Source organism: Festucalex cinctus, chromosome 12 (assembly GCF_051991245.1).
Source record: "Festucalex cinctus isolate MCC-2025b chromosome 12, RoL_Fcin_1.0, whole genome shotgun sequence".
NCBI classification, from domain to species: domain Eukaryota; kingdom Metazoa; phylum Chordata; class Actinopteri; order Syngnathiformes; family Syngnathidae; genus Festucalex; species Festucalex cinctus.
In genome coordinates this window covers 16,640,553-16,658,116 of record NC_135422.1, presented here as the reverse complement: position 1 = coordinate 16,658,116, position 17,564 = coordinate 16,640,553, and the positions used below count along the sequence as shown (strand labels likewise).

The 17,564-nt window shown below is 43.7% G+C and overlaps 1 protein-coding gene across 23 annotated transcripts in view; it reads left to right on the top strand.

The window, feature by feature from the left end:
* The window catches only part of tnika (TRAF2 and NCK interacting kinase a), a 77,226-nt gene that overhangs the window by 47,168 nt on the left and 12,494 nt on the right, over positions 1-17,564 (top strand). For 2 of the 23 annotated variants that reach the window (XM_077539044.1, XM_077539043.1), the window contains exons 11-31: positions 1,344-1,410; positions 1,504-1,702; positions 2,667-2,783; positions 3,539-3,625; positions 4,263-4,451; positions 5,972-6,481; positions 8,699-8,866; positions 9,819-10,076; positions 10,180-10,286; positions 11,125-11,240; positions 11,635-11,738; positions 11,846-11,869; positions 12,287-12,355; positions 12,691-12,797; positions 12,935-13,037; positions 13,094-13,240; positions 14,177-14,273; positions 14,375-14,545; positions 14,621-14,764; positions 15,413-15,547; positions 15,658-15,758. In XM_077539044.1, the coding sequence (XP_077395170.1) occupies positions 1,344-1,410; positions 1,504-1,702; positions 2,667-2,783; positions 3,539-3,625; positions 4,263-4,451; positions 5,972-6,481; positions 8,699-8,866; positions 9,819-10,076; positions 10,180-10,286; positions 11,125-11,240; positions 11,635-11,738; positions 11,846-11,869; positions 12,287-12,355; positions 12,691-12,797; positions 12,935-13,037; positions 13,094-13,240; positions 14,177-14,273; positions 14,375-14,545; positions 14,621-14,764; positions 15,413-15,547; positions 15,658-15,758 (3,020 nt within the window). The remainder of the gene's footprint in view (positions 1-1,343; positions 1,411-1,503; positions 1,703-2,666; positions 2,784-3,538; positions 3,626-4,262; positions 4,452-5,971; positions 6,482-8,698; positions 8,867-9,818; positions 10,077-10,179; positions 10,287-11,124; positions 11,241-11,634; positions 11,739-11,845; positions 11,870-12,286; positions 12,356-12,690; positions 12,798-12,934; positions 13,038-13,093; positions 13,241-14,176; positions 14,274-14,374; positions 14,546-14,620; positions 14,765-15,412; positions 15,548-15,657; positions 15,759-17,564) is intronic. The other 21 variants (XM_077539047.1, XM_077539048.1, XM_077539059.1 and 18 more) reach the window with 16 other exon arrangements.

Sequence of the window (17,564 nt, the reverse complement as noted above, 5' to 3'; positions counted from 1 at the left end):
TATTATTATTATTATTATTATTATTATTATTATTATTATTATTATGTTAATGCACGCACACATTGCGTTCCTCCATATATTGACTCGCTTCACAAGCATATTACGTTCCCCTTCATCTGACCATTAGTGTGGATTTTAAACATAGAAGGGCCAAAACATCCCTAATGAAAATGAAATTGCACTAAAAAACTAGCCACCAGAGGGTGCCAGAACTGCACAAATGGAAATCAACCTGACTTTTTGAACAGACATGTTGCATTTAAATATCGTGAACATGTCGACGACGACATTGTGGCAGTTTTGATATCACGATATCACGATATCGCGCTTATCGATACATACCTAAAAATCAGTAATTTTTTAGTTACTACTTTAAAATCAGTCTTGTTTGAAAGGGAGCAAGGAATAAAACTTGTTTTATGTAAAGGGAATTTGGAACGAGATTACTCTCAAAGTCTGTCGTCTTTTTCAAGGGAATCTGAAATGAAGCGCTCACCCATAAAATTGGTCGTTCTGTAGAATTAGATTACTCAAAAATGGTCAATCATACTGGGAGTCCGGAAATGAGAATTGCTCTAAAATAAGTTTGGAGATACCCTACAAAGTATTGCGGATATTTTTTTATTTTGTAGTTCAGCGTAAAATCGTTGACGACAACTGATTAGGCAGCGGTACCAAAACGGATTATTCACTTGTGAACAATCTTTGTTTTGAAGACACATTGCAGCAACGTCGCCCCGAGGACGACGTTCCACACTCCCGACGTTGTCACACAGTAAACAGCCAGCGACAGACCTCAGTTCCGCTTTCAAGGCGGCGAATGACGGCCTCGCCACACACGCTCCTGCTGCGTCATTACCGAGCAGATTAATCGCTTCACGACACAAACGCCGCAGGCCCCACTGATGATGTATAGAAACTTTTTTTTTTGCAGACATTTATTTTTTTGTCCTCACATCCCCTCTTTTGCTTTGGGCGCACTTTTGACTGAAATGTGTTCAAGCGCCTGTTCCCTGTCACTGTGAAATTAACGGTTTGTACTCATTAGAGAGAAAATGGGGAACTATCAGACGAAAACTATGTTAACATTAAATAGATCATAGAAAAAAACATTTGAAAAGAATATGAAAAATCCGTAGATATTGGCGGAAAAGTCAACGCCGACAAATTTGAGCTTTTTACTCCCAAAGTGGCTCAAGGTTGCAAAAGAACGTTTGAGTTGAGCAAGGATTCGGAAATGTCAGAAGCGTGCTGAGTTTTGACGCCGAGCGTGTGAAAAGAAAGACAGCTTTGATCTCCGCATGTGACTCTTTCATATTCCGCGTGTGTCTCTAATGTGTCAGACGAGACCGAGTACGAATACAGTGGCAGCGAGGAAGAAGACGAGGAAAGAGACACGGGTGAACCCAGGTCAGCGCCGGCCGGCAATTAAAAACGGACTAACACGTTTTCCCGAAGCCTTCCTCGCTGTCTCATGGCCTCGTCTTCTCTCCCCCTCATAAGCTCCATCATCAACATCCCCGGCGAGTCGACCCTGCGGCGCGACTTCCTGCGCCTGCAGCTGGCCAATAAGGAGCGCTCGGAGGCGCAGCGGCGGCAGCAGCTGGAGCAGCAGCAGAACGAAGAGCACAAGCGCCTGCTGCTGGCCGAGAGGCAGAAGCGCATCGAGGAGCAGAAGGAGCAGCGGCGGCGGCTGGAGGAGGTGAGTTAGCAGGAGGAGGGGTTGCGCCGACGACTCGATTTTACCGCTCTGCAATGACTCTTGTAGCTTGAGGTTGATTAATCAGAAATTGGTAATACAGTGGACCGCCGCTATTCACAGGGGATATCGGACCAGCTCACGAATAGCGAATATTTCATGTAGAATTTATAGAAATGGCTGCCAGTGAATGAGTTAATTAGTGCGTTACTCTACTTTTGAGTTGTTAACTTACTAAACATTTTGAATTGCGAACCTTTAAGTGTTCACTACTAATTTCATATTTTCATTATTTTTCATGTACAATTAGTACCTTTAAAAACACATTTTGCAACTTGCTGTCGACTTAAAATGACATCACAAGGGCTCAACTAGTGATTTTCAGTTGACAGCAAGTTGCAAAATGTGTTTTTAAAGGTACTAATTGTACGTGAAAAATAATGAAAGTATCAAATTAATTATAGACAAAATATTAACTTTTTATTGCAATAATGGGCTAAATAAGTGAAGTATCCCTTTAAATTAAGTTAGCTTTAAAAAACAAACAGCTAACACACTAGCCTCCCATCTAATTAGAAAGAGCTTATTGAATGTCTCAATCCTCTTTAATCCAGCCTTTATGCCTTCAGAAAACAACAACTGTAAGTTTATTTTATAATGTACTGTACATCTTTGGGCATGATTATTGATATATCAGGTGTGGGCAATGCTAACCTCAATTTTATCTTTGTTTTGTCTTTTTTCTTTTCTTTTGTATATCAGTTACAGATATAAAGTGTACACATAAAATGTATTATTATTATTATTATTATTATTATTATTATTATTATTATTATTATTATTAAAAAGAATAAAACCTACCAACCGGCCAAAATGAAGCACTTTTTTAAAAACATTGTATTTTTCCTGCAGCCTTTGCCCAAGTGGTCTTTTCTAAAGCCTTTGCCCCCCTCATCTCTCCCCACAGCAGCAGCAGCGTGAGCGCGAGCTGAGGAAACAGCACGAAAGGGAGCAGAGGAGGCGTTACGAGGAAATGGAGCAGCTCCGTAGAGAGGAGGAGCGTCGGCACGCGGAAAGAGAACAGGTTCGGACCAGCACTGTTTTTGAGAAAATATATTCCTCAAGTTTCTTCCACTCTGTTGTGGTTGCTGTAATGATTTCACGTATAGCGTATTTGTAAATTGGACAAAAAAATTCCATACATACATAAAACCCCTCTCTCTTGGAGTTTTGAGGTGACTTAACCGAGTTAGTTGAATTTATTTCCTACCCCTACTCCTTTACGTCGCGGGTTCGGGGGTTTGCTGTCTCGCTATTTCACCAGTTTATTTTTTAGTACAGCATATATCGTTCTATTTTGTGTCTGCTCCCCATTTCTTTCGTGTGTAATTCCACTGTTGGCCACTAGAGGGTGGCACACAATGTAGTTTGACACTAAATTAGACATAAGATTGACAACAGGAATTATTTCAAGCTCATCCTAGTTTTTGCTGAAGATTATAGATTGTGAAATCCTCTGTGATCCTGCTTTTTACACCTACAAAAAGCAATAGCTATTGGTTCCTTTTAAAATATACATCTTTGGGCATGTTGATTGATATATATTGTGATGCAAGTTTATTTTACATTACTTTTGTCTTAGAAATTGCTCTAGCTCTCTCAATAAATTATGTTTTATAAAAGCAAAAATTCCTTGGAGCGGAAAAGTTTGCCTACAAGTCCCTGTTCCAGACCATCTCCACCTCCGCCACTTTGGGCTGTCTGCGTGCATCCAGATGTCACTAACACTAACATTTCTCAACATTGCTCCTATTTTTTTTTTCCTCGCACGCTGCTCAGGAGTATATCCGTAGACAGCTGGAAGAGGAGCAGAGGCAGTTAGAGATTCTCCAGCAGCAGCTTCTACAGGAACAGGCGCTACTGCTGGTAACCTGGCTCAATGTTTACATGTCCAGTCAAGCATCCTTCAGAGGGTTTTGCACTTTTCTTTTTCTTTTTTGGTCGACTTTTTGAGTGCGCCCACCTCGAGACCAAGCATGTTATTATGGAGATATTCTGTAATGTCATATTGTCTTGCTTGATCCCGCCTGCTCTTCCTCAAGATGTTCCGGTTTGGTATGTGTTCATTTCACATTGGGAATGGATAAGGTCGTGATTTCTAGCCACTGTGTGCCATAGGAAATGATCCACTTTCATGTATTTGGCCCAAAAAGTGAAATGTACTTATTGCAAGTAATATATTTCATTTATCAATGCCAGCAAGCAAGGACTGTCGAACAATGAAATGTTATTCCAATACAGAGAAGAAGGTTTAATTAACCTGTTATCATCATAGAATAAAACAATGATTTTGGCGCCATCTTGTGGAATGATGGTGTTTTCCTTCTTCTTAATTCATTGATGGATTTTTTTCCGACTGCATTTAAGAAACAGAATTCATCAATCCCCTTTGACCTCACTCGGCGTTGCTTCCTCCTCCTTTGTGCCTTCGTTCATCCACCCCATTCTAAATTCTCTTGTGTTTCACACGACTAACTTTTCCTCCGGTTTCCTTCCTGCCAAGGAGTACAAGCGCAAACAGGTGGAAGAGCAGCGGCAGGCCGAGCGTCTGCAGAGGCAACTCCAGCAGGAGAGGGCCTACCTGGTGTCGCTGCAGCAACAGCAGCAGGAGGGACGGCAGGCGGAGAAGAAACAGCTCTACCACTACAAAGATGTCGTTAATCCTAATGACAAGCCGGCCTGGGCTAAAGAGGTATGTGATAAAAAAATAAAAAATAAAAAAAATAAAATAAAAAAAATAAAATAAAATAAATAAAGGCCTAATATGTGCAGTAAGATTTCTTCGTGCAAACATAAAACAACAATTTGGGAAATGTGTGTGTAAGAACCATACATCAGCCACAAAATGGTCACTGCTTTGGGATGCCACAACACCTTTTAACCAGGAGTCGGAACGTATTATTTAACTCATTCACTGGCAGCTCAGTCAAAATAGATTTTTGGCGTCTCTAGCCGTCAATGGCAATGAATGAGTATTTAAAAAAATAAAAATAAAAAGAAAATGGGAAAATGGATTTTTGGCGCACGGTGGTTGACTGGTTAGCATGTCCGCCTCCCAGTACTGAGGACTCGGGTTTGAGTCCAGGCTCTGGCCCTCCTGGGTGGAGTTTGCATGTTCTCTCCGTGCCTGTGTGGGTTTTCTCCGGGTACTCCGGTCTCCTCCCACATTCCAAAGACATACATGGCAGGTTAATTGGGCGCTCCAAATTGTCCCTAGGTGTGTTTGTGTGCGTGGATGGCTGTTTGTCTCTGTGGGTGCCCTGCGATTGGCTGGCAACCAGTTCAGGGTGTACCCCACCTACTGCCCATAGCCAGCAGATATAGGCTCCAGCACTCCTCGTGAGGAGCAAGCGGTTCAGAAAATGGATGGATGGATGGATGGATAGATGGATTTTTGGCGTCTATAACCGTCACTGGCAATGAATTTGTTAAAAAAAGAAAAAGGATTTTTGACGTCTATAACCGTCAGTGGCAATGAATGAGTTTAACAAAAGTTAACATTTATTTTTTACGTCTTTAGCCATCAGTGGCAATGAATGAATAAAAAAAAAAGTTAAAATAGATTTTTTTTCACGTCTATAGCCATCAATGGAAATGAATGAGTAAAAAAAAGTTAAAATGGATGTTTGACAACGATAGCCATCAATGGCAATGAATGAGTAAAAAAAAATAAAATGGATTTTTTACATTAACAGTCGTCAATGGCAATGAATGAGTTAAAAAAAAAAAAAAAGTTAAAATGGATTTTTTTTTCCCGTCCATAGCCATCAATGGCAGTGAATGAGTTCAGAAAAAAAAGTTAAAATGTTTTTTTGACATCCATAGCCATCAATGGCAATGAATGATTAAAAGAATAAAAGAATAGACAATAGAAGAAAAGAATAAATAAAATGGATTTTTAACGTCTACAGTGGCAACAAATAAGCAAAAAAAAAAAAACATTGTTCAAATGATTTTTTTTACATCTATAGCTGTCAATGGCTGTGAATAAGTAAAAAAAAAAGGGGGGGGGGGAACCCCTCAGTAGAGTGAGGAAGAGCCATACAAGGTCACAACACTTTTGTTTTTTGCTTTAATTAACACCAAGTGGCCTTCTCGTATCCTAACAATCTTCATCAGCAGGAGAACTGTTGGCATCCTCAGGAGACTGGGACCCCCGCCCTTGAATTGTGTGTACTTGATTCATTTTCTTGCTCTGACTTTGACTCCCAGGTGCCGCCACAAGCGCAGGTTCAACGCGGTAACCCGCCCCGCTCGAACCTGCGCCATCATCAGTCCTTCAACCAGCCTCCTTCGTCCTCGTCCCCGGCCTCCCACGGCCAACCCCGAGCCCAAACCCCTAGACGCACACCGTCCGTCTGCACCCAGATCCTCTCCGGCCACGTCCCCCAAATCCGCATTGCGCTCGACCCCGGGGAGCCCCTCGACCCGGGCCTAAAGCAGGAGATAAGTCAGCAAGTCAGGGAGTTGAGGGCTCAGAATCGCAGTCAGAGGAAGCATAGCCCAAGCGCGGTGAAGGAAGACAGTAAGGCGCCTCCTCGCAAGGAGCCCCGTAACCCCGAGAAAGAACCTTGCGGTCCCGTGCAGGTCAGACAGTCGAAACCTGCCTCAGACCCTCGAGACCACCAGAAAGAAAAGTCCCCAGGCAGGCCCCTCTCTGCGCCCAATCATGCCGACATCTCCGATGTTGTTACTAAGGCCCCCGCACAGGTCCAAAAACTGGTTAGTGCACGCCGCCGCCGTAGTATAGATGTAGACGTAGGAAGCAGAATTTTTGTTAAAAACTACTTCACTTTATAAGCCCGTGTTACTTTTCTTTAAACTTGGTTCTGAGGATCAGAGAAGATTCTCTCTAGTTTAGTGTGAGTAAAGTCTCAAGTTGGTGACGGGCAAGTAGTCTAGTGGGACCCCTTTTCACAAAAACTTTTCTCTTTCATCTTTCTAGTGTTTGATGATATTTCTCATCTTTACGAGAGGAAAAAATCTTTTGCGTGCCAGGCCAGGAAAGTACACAAAAGTTTTTCTCCTCACGCTCACTTTCTCTTTCTCTTGTAGGTGACGACGCTAACCTCTCACAACCTCCACAGAAACGCAACAAAAAGCTGTTCCCCAATTGTTACAAATTGTTCCCCAATTTGTAGTTCCTCATCACTACTAAAAATCTTTCTTCTTCTTGTTCTTTCTCTGTTGCTGTAGTTGTGACTCATGAATAGAAGCCGCATGCATACTTGTTGGGACGACCCAAGTCATAATCTTGCATAATCCCCCAATAGATTATGAGCTCAAATGAGGATTTGCAAAAAAATAAAAAATCCTCCAAAGGGGATCGTTCTCATCGCGCATGCAACATGACCCAGGGGGTTCTCGAAAAGAAACTGCAAAGCCGTGACTCGAAAACTCTCATTCATCTGTAGAACGTCTTACAGTTGGCACACAAGACCTCCATAAAACGTTGGTTTGGTCCAAATCCAACATTTGTGGATCTGATTTATAATGTTTCGCGCTCTGTGGAGAGTAAATTGCCAAAAATGGCCCTAAAATGGCCGCTTTGACCCACATGGCTCCTTGGATGTTTTTTATGGGTCTATTCATGACAGACTTGCTTGGAGGGCCGAATTCGTTTTTTTGAGTTTTTTTGGCCAAGGCCCAAATCACACTAAAATGGCTTCTTTGAGCCAAAATGGCAGACTTGCTGTTTTTTGACATCAACAATTTCTTGAAGCATTTTGTCGGTCCACTCATAATGAATATGGCTACTAAATTTCGTGTTGCTTTTGTTTTCTGGCCAGTCATTAAACTTCAGTGCTATGTTCAGCTCAGACGCAATGATCAATAGTCAATTATTTAGCATGTTAGCGTTAGACATATAAAGTATTTGTGGTTGAAATTTGGTAACATTTGAGCAAAAATTGTAGGACAAAACTGATTTTAACGGAACACTGGTAATGATTAAAAGTATACGGCTAAAATGGCTGCTTCCAACCAAAATTGATGACTTTCTGTAGTTTTTCGAGCATGGCTTCTTGAGACTTTTTTTTGTGGGTGCAGTCATTCTCTACAAAAAAGAAAATCACATTGTTAAACAAAAATGTCGTCACTTAAAGGCGGGGTCTCCCGTTTTTACTCAGGAAAATGCACTATATAAATACAGGATGTATACCCATGAACTCCTTCTCAATCTACACTTCTGGGCTTCTGTTAATGTGTGGTGGTGATTATTTTCCTAAGTCTCATCCCCCCAGCCTGTATTTTGCCATTTTGTGTTTGTTTTGTCAACAGCTGGACGTTTCTGTGGATAGACAGTTGTTTACCCCTCCAATCGCGTGGCGGGGGGCGTGTCACTCACTGTCGGCAGACAGTCGGCTGCATGACGTCACTCCCGCAGAAACTTGACAGCACGCACTGATTTTTTTCTTTTCACTCACTCACTCACTCACTCACTCACTCACTCACGCACGCACGCACGCACGCACGCACGCACTCACTCACTCACTCACTCACTCACTCACTCACTCACTCACTCACTCACTCACTCACTCACTCACACAAGCTTTGTGAGTGAGTGAGTGAGTTTAGGAAAAAATCACCACCACACATTAACAGAAGCTCAGAGGTGTAGATTGAGAAGGAGTTCATGGGTATACATCCTGTATTTATATATTTGTATTTGTATGTATTTTGTATTTAATTTATTTTTAAGGATGCCCGGAAATACACAAAAATGACCTGAAATAAATTGACAGTTTTGAAACAGCATAGTAGACTTCACCCATCTTTTCGGGCATGAGTTGCTGAGACGTTTTTGTAGGTCTACGTGGGACAGACATGGCTACAAAGATTGATTTTGAATTCCCCCCCCCAATACCTCTCGACACACATCTCGAACATTACCACTTCTGGGATATGAGTGACGATGGGGTATGTGTATGTATGTGTCAGGTGGAGGAGAGGTCTAAGCTGAACAGACAAAGCTCTCCGGCGATGCAGCCCAAAGTGTCGAACCGGATATCCGACCCTTCCCTCCCTCCCCGATCCGAGTCCTTCAGCAGCAGCGGTGGCATACAGGCCACCCGAACTCCGCCCATCCACCGTCCCATCGAATCACAGGTGTGTGTGGGTGTGCAGAAGAAACGCTTGTGAAAATTAACATAACTACCTCTCTTTTTTGGAAGCAGGGCTATACGGAATATTTACAATTGATGTATATTTATATTGTGCCTTAACCTGACCGAGCCCGCAGTCTCCTCTTGGGTGAAAATTGTTTTCTAATGTGGATTTAAAACAAACCGGCTGTTCCCTGGTTCCCCTCTGGATGTGACAGTGTTAAAATCCACATTCGACAGTTTTCTGGATCGTTCTCACTACCCTTAGTCACTCCCCGGATAAAATGTGGCACCTCTTGTTGAGGTAATCCACGACTGGTCACACATATGGTAAAGCTGTCTTATCTTGTTGCTGTGTTTTCGCCATGGATGACAGTTTTATACTCCACAGTCTCCACTTTGCTGTGTCACTGCTTGCCCCTTAGTCTCCTCTCGGATAAAAAACCTCGCACGTGAAAACTAACACGGAAGATTGTTGCTGCCGTTGCTCATTACAGCTGATGTGTTTGTTGTGGCAGGTTTTTTTTCGCAGTAGTTTTGAAGTGAAAACCAAGCATAGATTTGAACAGTCGTTCCTGACTCGAGACTAGAGCAAAGTTCTTGTTCCTGCACTTTGTTCCTGACTCAGGACTTCAGTAAAGTTTTTGTTCCTGACACATTAATGGAGTCATTGTTCCTGACAGGTGACTTAGCTGAAGCTCTTATTCTTGTAGGTTACAGTAGCAAGTATTTGTTCCCAACAGCCTTGTAAAGTTCTTCTTCTTGTTGCAGCAGGTTATGTTAGCAAGGGTATTGTTCCTGACGGGTGACTTTAGCTGAGTTCTTGTTCCTGACACGCTAACGAAGTCATTGTTCCTTGACACAGTCTTCCTTGGTCCTCAGTCTTTTTATGCCTTACTTTACACTCGTCTCTATTTCCTTCTGGCTGATTCCTGGCTTCTTCATCCTTGCCTCAGATGGCCCACCTAGTTCCAGTCAAGACGCACTCCAGCTCCATGTCGGGTTCTCAGTCCCTGCAGGACCAGACGGGATCCGCTCTGGGCGAGGGCGTGGGCTCCCCCAGACCCGACATACCCCGCCAGAACTCCGACCCGACTTCCGACACCCAAACACCGCCGCTTCGCATCGCTGATCGGGACCGGGATCGCGATCGGGACAGGACAGCCTGGCTGAGAGAGGAAGACCTAACGCCCAAGGTCCGAGAATCCCAGTCGGTACGACTTTGCTTGGCGTATCATGAAAAGGTTTTTTCCCCACATCAGTTGTTCTTTAGAATTCTTCCAGTGAATTGATGAGGTGGATTAATTGTCTTTCCAGATCCCCCAGAGGACTCCCTCCATCTCACCAGCCTTGGTCAGGAAGAACTCCCCCAATGGAGGCGTCGGTTTGGGACCTCGCACGGGGTCTCAGCTCATACGATCAAGGTGAAGTTTTAAAGTCCATAGTCTCCACTTTGCTGCAGCAGCCTGTTTGCTTGCTGCCCTCAGTTTCCCTCTGGAGAAAATGTCATCCTATGTGGATGAAAAACATTTTACATTATCTTAGCCTCTTGCTGTGCCTGAGATCTGTACACTGCAGTTTTATAGTCCAAAAGCTCAACTCTGTTGCAGTAGCCCATTTCCTTGATGCCCTTATTCTCTGCAAGTATTTGTGACTTTGTGTAGACACAAACCACTGATGGTCGCACAGATGCTCATGTTCGCTATGAACAGAACACTGCAGTTTTATACTCCACAGTCTCCACTTTGCTTTCTGCCCTCAGTCTTCTCATGGATAACATTTGTCGTCACCCCATGTGGGCATAAACCAGTGTTGCTTACATAGATGCTTTGCTAACATTATCTTAGCCTCTTACCACGCCTAATCTATGACCTTTGCAACTGCTAGGCATAGACCCCATAGTCACCAATTTCATTGCTGACCTCAGTCTCCTTTCGGATAAAATTTGTCACCCTATGTGGACGTAAACCACTTACTACTACTAACCTTAGCTTAGCCACTTGTGTTGCTTAAACTGTGGAAGCTGGAGCATATACTTCATAGTCTCCACTTTACGACCAAGGCCTGTTTCCTTGCTTCCCTTAAACCTCTCCTTGGATACAAATTGTCACCTCATGCATTACCTTAGCCTGTTTTGCTGCGTTAGCTATGGACACTGCAGTTTTATTCTCCACAATCTCCACTTTACTGCAGCACACTGTTTAATTTCTGCCCTCAGTCTCCTCTCGGATAATTGATTTTTTTTTTTTTTTTTTTCTTCAGTAACCCAGACCTGTGCCGTTCCGAGCTCTCGCTGGACGCCATGCTGCAAAGGACTTCCTCCAACTCGTCGTCGTCCTCCTCGCCCTCCTCCCAGGGTGGCTCGGTCGAGAGGAGAGGTACATTTTGTTTTCATAATGGCCGAGTGCCCTAAAACATTTGTCCCAACACTTTTTTTTTTTTTGTGTCAAGACGGTTTTCAGTGGCCATCTATCAGTTCTGCTCGGATCAACCTATCCGACGTGCCCTGTTAGTCAGTTAGCCTCTGGGGTGGCAACAGTAGATGGGAAATAAGAGGAGAAGAAGATAGATAGAAGCGTTGAGGGAAATGTCAAACAAAAGGCTTCGGGGATATGTTAAGATATGCGCGGATCTCCTTCTGAAAAGACACAGCGAGACAGCATAGCTTTTTCGTCCAATTTTGTACTAAAAGTAAAGACTGTAAAATGTATGTTTACATTAGTTACGTGTCACTGCTGTGTCAATTCAGTGCAAATGCTTTCGTACCAACAGGTCAGAGCAGACGGGAAGCATCATCATCATCAGCGGGAGCCAATCAGGAGGCCAAATCCAAACAGGAGGAGGGCCGTGAATCGAGCCGACCCAGCAGGCCCGCAGTGAGTCCCAACACACGAGCACACGCCAGATGATTGTACTCAAGTGTAGGAAATTCCTACAGCGAACCTGTTCTCTGCCTCTCTGTCTGTTTCCCTCCATCCTTCAGAGCTATAAGAAAGCCATAGATGAGGTCAGTGAGCCCCCTTTTTCCTCAGTCCCGAGGGGCACCACAACCCCAAGTCCGCCGATGTTGCACATACACACAGCGGAGAAGGCGGACGTTTGTGTGTGTGTGTGTGTGTATGTGTCACATCGGGCACATAAGCATCTGTGAATATCGTCCAACCCGTCGTCATGGTTACCGGTCAGGTGGCAGGCACATTAGCCGGCCCCACCGCCGGCGTGCATGGCCTGGTTTGAGCCGTCAAAGAACGACCCCGCCCCCACTACCACCTCACCATGTTGTGCTTTCAAATACTGACAGAAAGAAAAAAAACAAAACACTTTGACGAGCGCCTCTTTGGCTCAAATATGTATGAGGTTACTTGTGTGATGGTTCACTTGAGGTATGGGAAAAGTAAGAGTGTCTTTGCTGGTCTACTTTCAGGACCTCAGCGCTCTGGCTAAGGAACTGCGAGAGTTGAGGGTCGAGGAGGGGAGCCGGCCTCCGGTTAAGGTACAGGAGTAATCCATCACAATTTCAAATTGTTGTTTGAATTGGTTTGTATTCTAGGGGTTTCTCTTTTTGTTTTTATTTAAAAATAAATAAATTGGAAAAAATACTGTATTTTTCATCTATTTGAAATGCATGTATTTTTAAAATTACTGGTATTAGTGAGTCATATTTATTTTTTATTTTATTTATTTATTTTTACAACTAAATAACTAAAAAAACAAATTAGTCCTGAAATAATAATAATAATAATAATAATAATAATAAATAATAATAATTATTATTATGATAATAATTATTATGATGATGATGAAATGAGTGTTTTCCTGCTAACGTAGGTGACGGACTACTCATCGTCCAGCGAGGAGTCGGAGAGCAGCGACGAGGACGGCGAGACGGTGGGACACGATGGCACTGTGGCCGTGAGCGACATCCCTCGCATCATGTGAGCTGGTCCGACTCTAACCCTGTGTGTGCGCGTGCGTGTTTGTTTCCATAAGTGCACAAGAGTGACCTAATTGGAATATGTGCCACCGGCATTTGGACTTTGTAAACATGTCTTGCGCGCATGTTGCGCTGCAGGCCAGCCGTGCAAAACAGCAACGAGTCATACGGCGGACTGAGCGAGGACACCCTGGGAGAGCCCTACGGAAACTCCAAGGACGGCACGCTGGTCATGAGAGAGGTGAGCATCGTCGCAAACACCAAGAGAACCACTGACTGACCGACTGACTTCTTAAGGCCGAGGAGAAGAGGCGAGGCAGCCACGCCGAGAGCAACGGGTTTGGGAATCACGGTAACCACGGCAACCTGCCCGACCTGGTGCGACAGAGCAGCTCGCCCACCGCAGCGCCCACCGCCCTGCAGGAGCTGGGAGACATGCCCGAGGTCGTTGAACGTATCCAATCGCACTCGGGTTGCCACAAATAAGCTATTGCTGCTTCGTAGGGATTTAACTATATCCAAACATCACGATACGATAATTATCACGATATTGTGGGAGGTTGTCAATACAAAAAAAAGTCACAATACTGTGAAAAAAAAATGAGCTCACGCTAAAACAAACACACACTAATGTGCTTTTGTACAATGCAGCAATGAAAAATGTAAAATATAAATATTATATATAAAAAATATGTAAATAATATAATATATAATAATATAATATATAATAATATAATATATTGAAGCACCTAACTGCTAATACAAGCACACATTGAGTTCCTCCACATATTGACTCACTTCGCAAGCATATTACATTCCCCTTAATCTGACCGTTATTATTATTATGATTTTAAACATAGAAGGGCCAAACCATGCCTTGTGAAAATTAAACGGCACTAAAAAAAACTAGCCACCAGAGGGTGCTAGAACTGAACAAATGGAAATCAATCCGACTTTTTGAACAGATGTGCTACTTTTAATATCGATATTGTGGCAGTTTTAATATCACAATATCACGATATTGCTGTTATCGTTACATCCCTACTGCCTAGTGAAAATGTTTACATAATTCTAATTCAATAATGATAAAAAAAGATTCTACATTGTCATAAAATGCAATAAGTCAAGGTCTTTCAAAAATGTAAGAAAATACTGTTAAATTATTGTGAACAGTAAATTTCAAGGAAACAGTGAGATACAGAAAAAAATTATTTTCTTGTTAATTTATGTAAAAAAAGGGATATTAAAATAATCGATTCATGGTTTTATGAATCGATATCACGCTCGAAAAGGAAAATCGAGATTGATATTGAGTATTTTATTTTTTTAATTTATTTTTTAAACCCAGCCCTAATTTTAATGCATTCTTCTATCTTGCAGTTTGGCCTGGCCGGCTCCAAAGCATCTTTCACCCCATTTGTGGACCCTCGCGTCTACCAAACGTCCCCAAGCGACGAAAACGAGAACTCGGCAGCTGGTGAGCGTCGCGCTGTCCTTCGTAGTGAGCCATTCACCTCCTAGTTGTTCATCCCAAAAGCTGTTATTGAACTGCGCACGTCATCTTTGCCGCTACGGCAGCCATGTTCGCCAGTGAGCTGCTGCGGCAGGAGCAGGCCCGACTCAACGAAGCCAGGAAGATCTCGGTGGTCAACGTCAACCCCACCAACATCCGACCGCACAGCGACACGCCCGAGATCCGCAAGTACAAGAAGCGTTTCAACTCGGAGATCCTTTGTGCCGCGCTCTGGGGTACGGGTTCAACCTTAGCCCCCTGTCCCCAATATTTAGATACTTTATACATATGATGTTCATGCGTGCGTTCAGGTGTGAATCTTCTGGTGGGGACGGAGAACGGCCTCATGCTGCTCGACCGAAGCGGCCAGGGAAAAGTTTACAATCTGATCACCAGGCGACGTTTTCTTCAGATGGATGTGCTGGAGGGCCTCAACGTGCTCGTCACCATATCGGGTAGCTTGAATATTAGTTTAATTTGGTGTTTTTTGATTTGGGGGATTTTTAAAATTTTATTCTTTATTATTTATTTTTTTCATTGTATTTTGAGATTGTTTTTATTAGTTTTTTCTATTTTTTTGTGTCTACTTTAGAATTATTATTTTTGTAATATTTATGTCTGATTTATGTTCAACAAAACAAAAATTACACCTTGTGTATTTGAAACAATCGCCACTAGCTTAACGCTAGCGCATAATGGAAAACGTCATTGACTGGCTAGCAGGTAGTATTGATAGATGGGGCCTTATTTTTAAGCAATGTAAACTGTGGAGCAAGTCATCAAAATACATTGTGATACTCACGGGGCATATATTCTTTATCCTCTGCGAAGAAACAGATCTGTGCAGCCCAAAAAGGGCAAAGCTGAGCGACTTTTCTGACTTAGTAGAATATGCCTCTTATATTTTATTTTCCAACATTTATTTATTTTTTTTGTACTAAACTTGTATATGTAATACGTTGAATTGGTTGCAGTTTTAATAGTTACACTATGAATAATGTTATGGTGGCTTACAATATTTAATTCATTATTTAGAAATTAAAAAAAAAAAAATCCAAAATTTTACTTGTGCAGTCAAAACTCTCTCTCTCTCTTTGTGGCAGGGAAAAAGAACAAGCTGCGAGTTTACTACCTGTCGTGGCTGAGGAACAGAATACTGCACAACGACCCCGAAGTGGAGAAGAAGCAAGGCTGGATCACAGTCGGAGAGCTGGAAGGATGCGTGCATTATAAAGTCGGTAAGCAGGAGGCCACTCGTCGTCGGACGTATGCGCCCGATTGTAACATAGTGTAACGTGTCGTCACCGCACATGAGAATGCTTCTAATGCATGTGTGTCGTGCTTCCAGTTAAGTACGAGAGGATCAAGTTCCTGGTGATTGCGCTGAAGAACTCGGTGGAGATCTACGCCTGGGCCCCCAAGCCATACCACAAGTTCATGGCCTTTAAGGTACGCGATACTGTGATTCTCAAAAGTGATGGGCTCCCTCTAGTAGTACGCAAAGACATCACTGAATGCAATTTTCAAACGGCACCTTGGAGTATTTACATAATATATAATAGGAAGTAATTGAGTACACAAGAAGTAGTTAGATTACTTTGAAGGGGTTTTTCAGTAGATTTAAAAGTATTTACTTTAGTTTTAGGGTGTATTGCATATATGGAGTATTTAAATAACTTTTAGGAAGTATTTGAGTACATCAGGGAGTGTTTAAATTACTTTAAGGTCATGCTTCCGTAAATTTCAAACTACTAAGTGCTACTCTTAAGGGAGTATTTCCATACAGGCAGACCCGTCACCAGAAAGAAATTGTAGGGGGGGGCATTACCTTTTTTTGGGGGGGGGCACACTTTATCAACCTAAATCTTTTTTTTTTTTTTTTTTTTTTTTTTTTTTTTTTTGAAGAGCTCAGAATTGTTCATTCGGTAGTCTTACCGATTCAACGTCTTGTCATCATTGCTCTTTTCCTTTTTTTTTTTTTTTTTTTTTTTTTTTTTTTTTTTTTTTGTGTGTGTGTATGTGTGCGTGCGTTTGCGTGCGTGCGTTTGCGTGCGTGCGTGCGTTTGCGTGTGTGCGTTTGCGTGCGTTTGCGTGCGTGCGTGCAAATACGTATAAATTTATACTCATTCATTCACCTAAAACCTTATAAATATCCCATTACCCTTCGCCTTAACCAGGTACTTCAGAATCTTGCCAGAGTCGTGAGATTTAAATGGTCAGGAGACCAGAGAAAAGGTCAGAAAAAAAAGAAATAAAGAGAAAAGAAAGGTAAATCAAAGTGACATCCAGCACCGACCAAACACTTCCTGCCTTCCCCATGATTACAAAATCAAAGTCTTACGCCAACCCCGGAAGCCTCTAAATTCCAGCAAATTTAGCGAGATCTCAAGAGCCCAGAGGAAAAACTAAAGAGAGGAAGGAGGGAAGGATCGATAAGGCAGAGTGAGATCAATAGAAGCCAGTACATCCAATCCATCAAAGTGAAGTCCAGCACCAACAAGACCCCTCCTGCGTGGTTACAAAACCGGAGTCTTATGCCAACCCCAGAAACCTCATACTTCTAATAAATTAAGATCTCAAGTGACCAGAGGAAAAACTAAAGAGAGGAAGGAGGGAAGGATAGATAAAGAAAAGTGAGAACCACAGACACCAGCACCAACTGATTCAAGGGGCTGTGGGAGGGAGAGGGTACTTCTGTTGAGTTTCAGTAGATGCTGGTGCGACGGATCTGGCATGCATAAGGACCACCACCAAAGAGAGAAGCCGTCAACCGCGGTCCAGCAAAGCGAGCACCCCCCCCCCCCCCCCCCCCCCACCCCCCCCGGAATCCCCAGGCCGCGGCAGCACCAAGGCCACCCCCAAGCCACCCGAGCGGACACCGGTCAGCGAGCCGACCCAGATACCCGGAACACCCCCGCCCCAGCCCCGGCCCACACCCCCGAGCCCAAGGCCGCAGAACGAGGCCCAGCGGGCCCCCACAGCGCCCCACCGGTCCCCAGCCCCCATCCCCCCACGACCCCCCCGCACCCCACCCAAACCCGCCATCCACCACGACCCAGGCCCCACCACCCCCGACCCCCAAACCCCCGAACACACCCCGACCCCCAGCACCCAACCCCCCACCCACCCATACCTCCACCCCCCCCCCAAACAAGCCGCCCCCCCCCGACGGCCGCCACCCCCCCCCCGCGAACCCGGCCCCCCGCGAGAACCCCCCACCCCCCCCCGGAAACCGGCACCGGGCAGCAGCGCAGA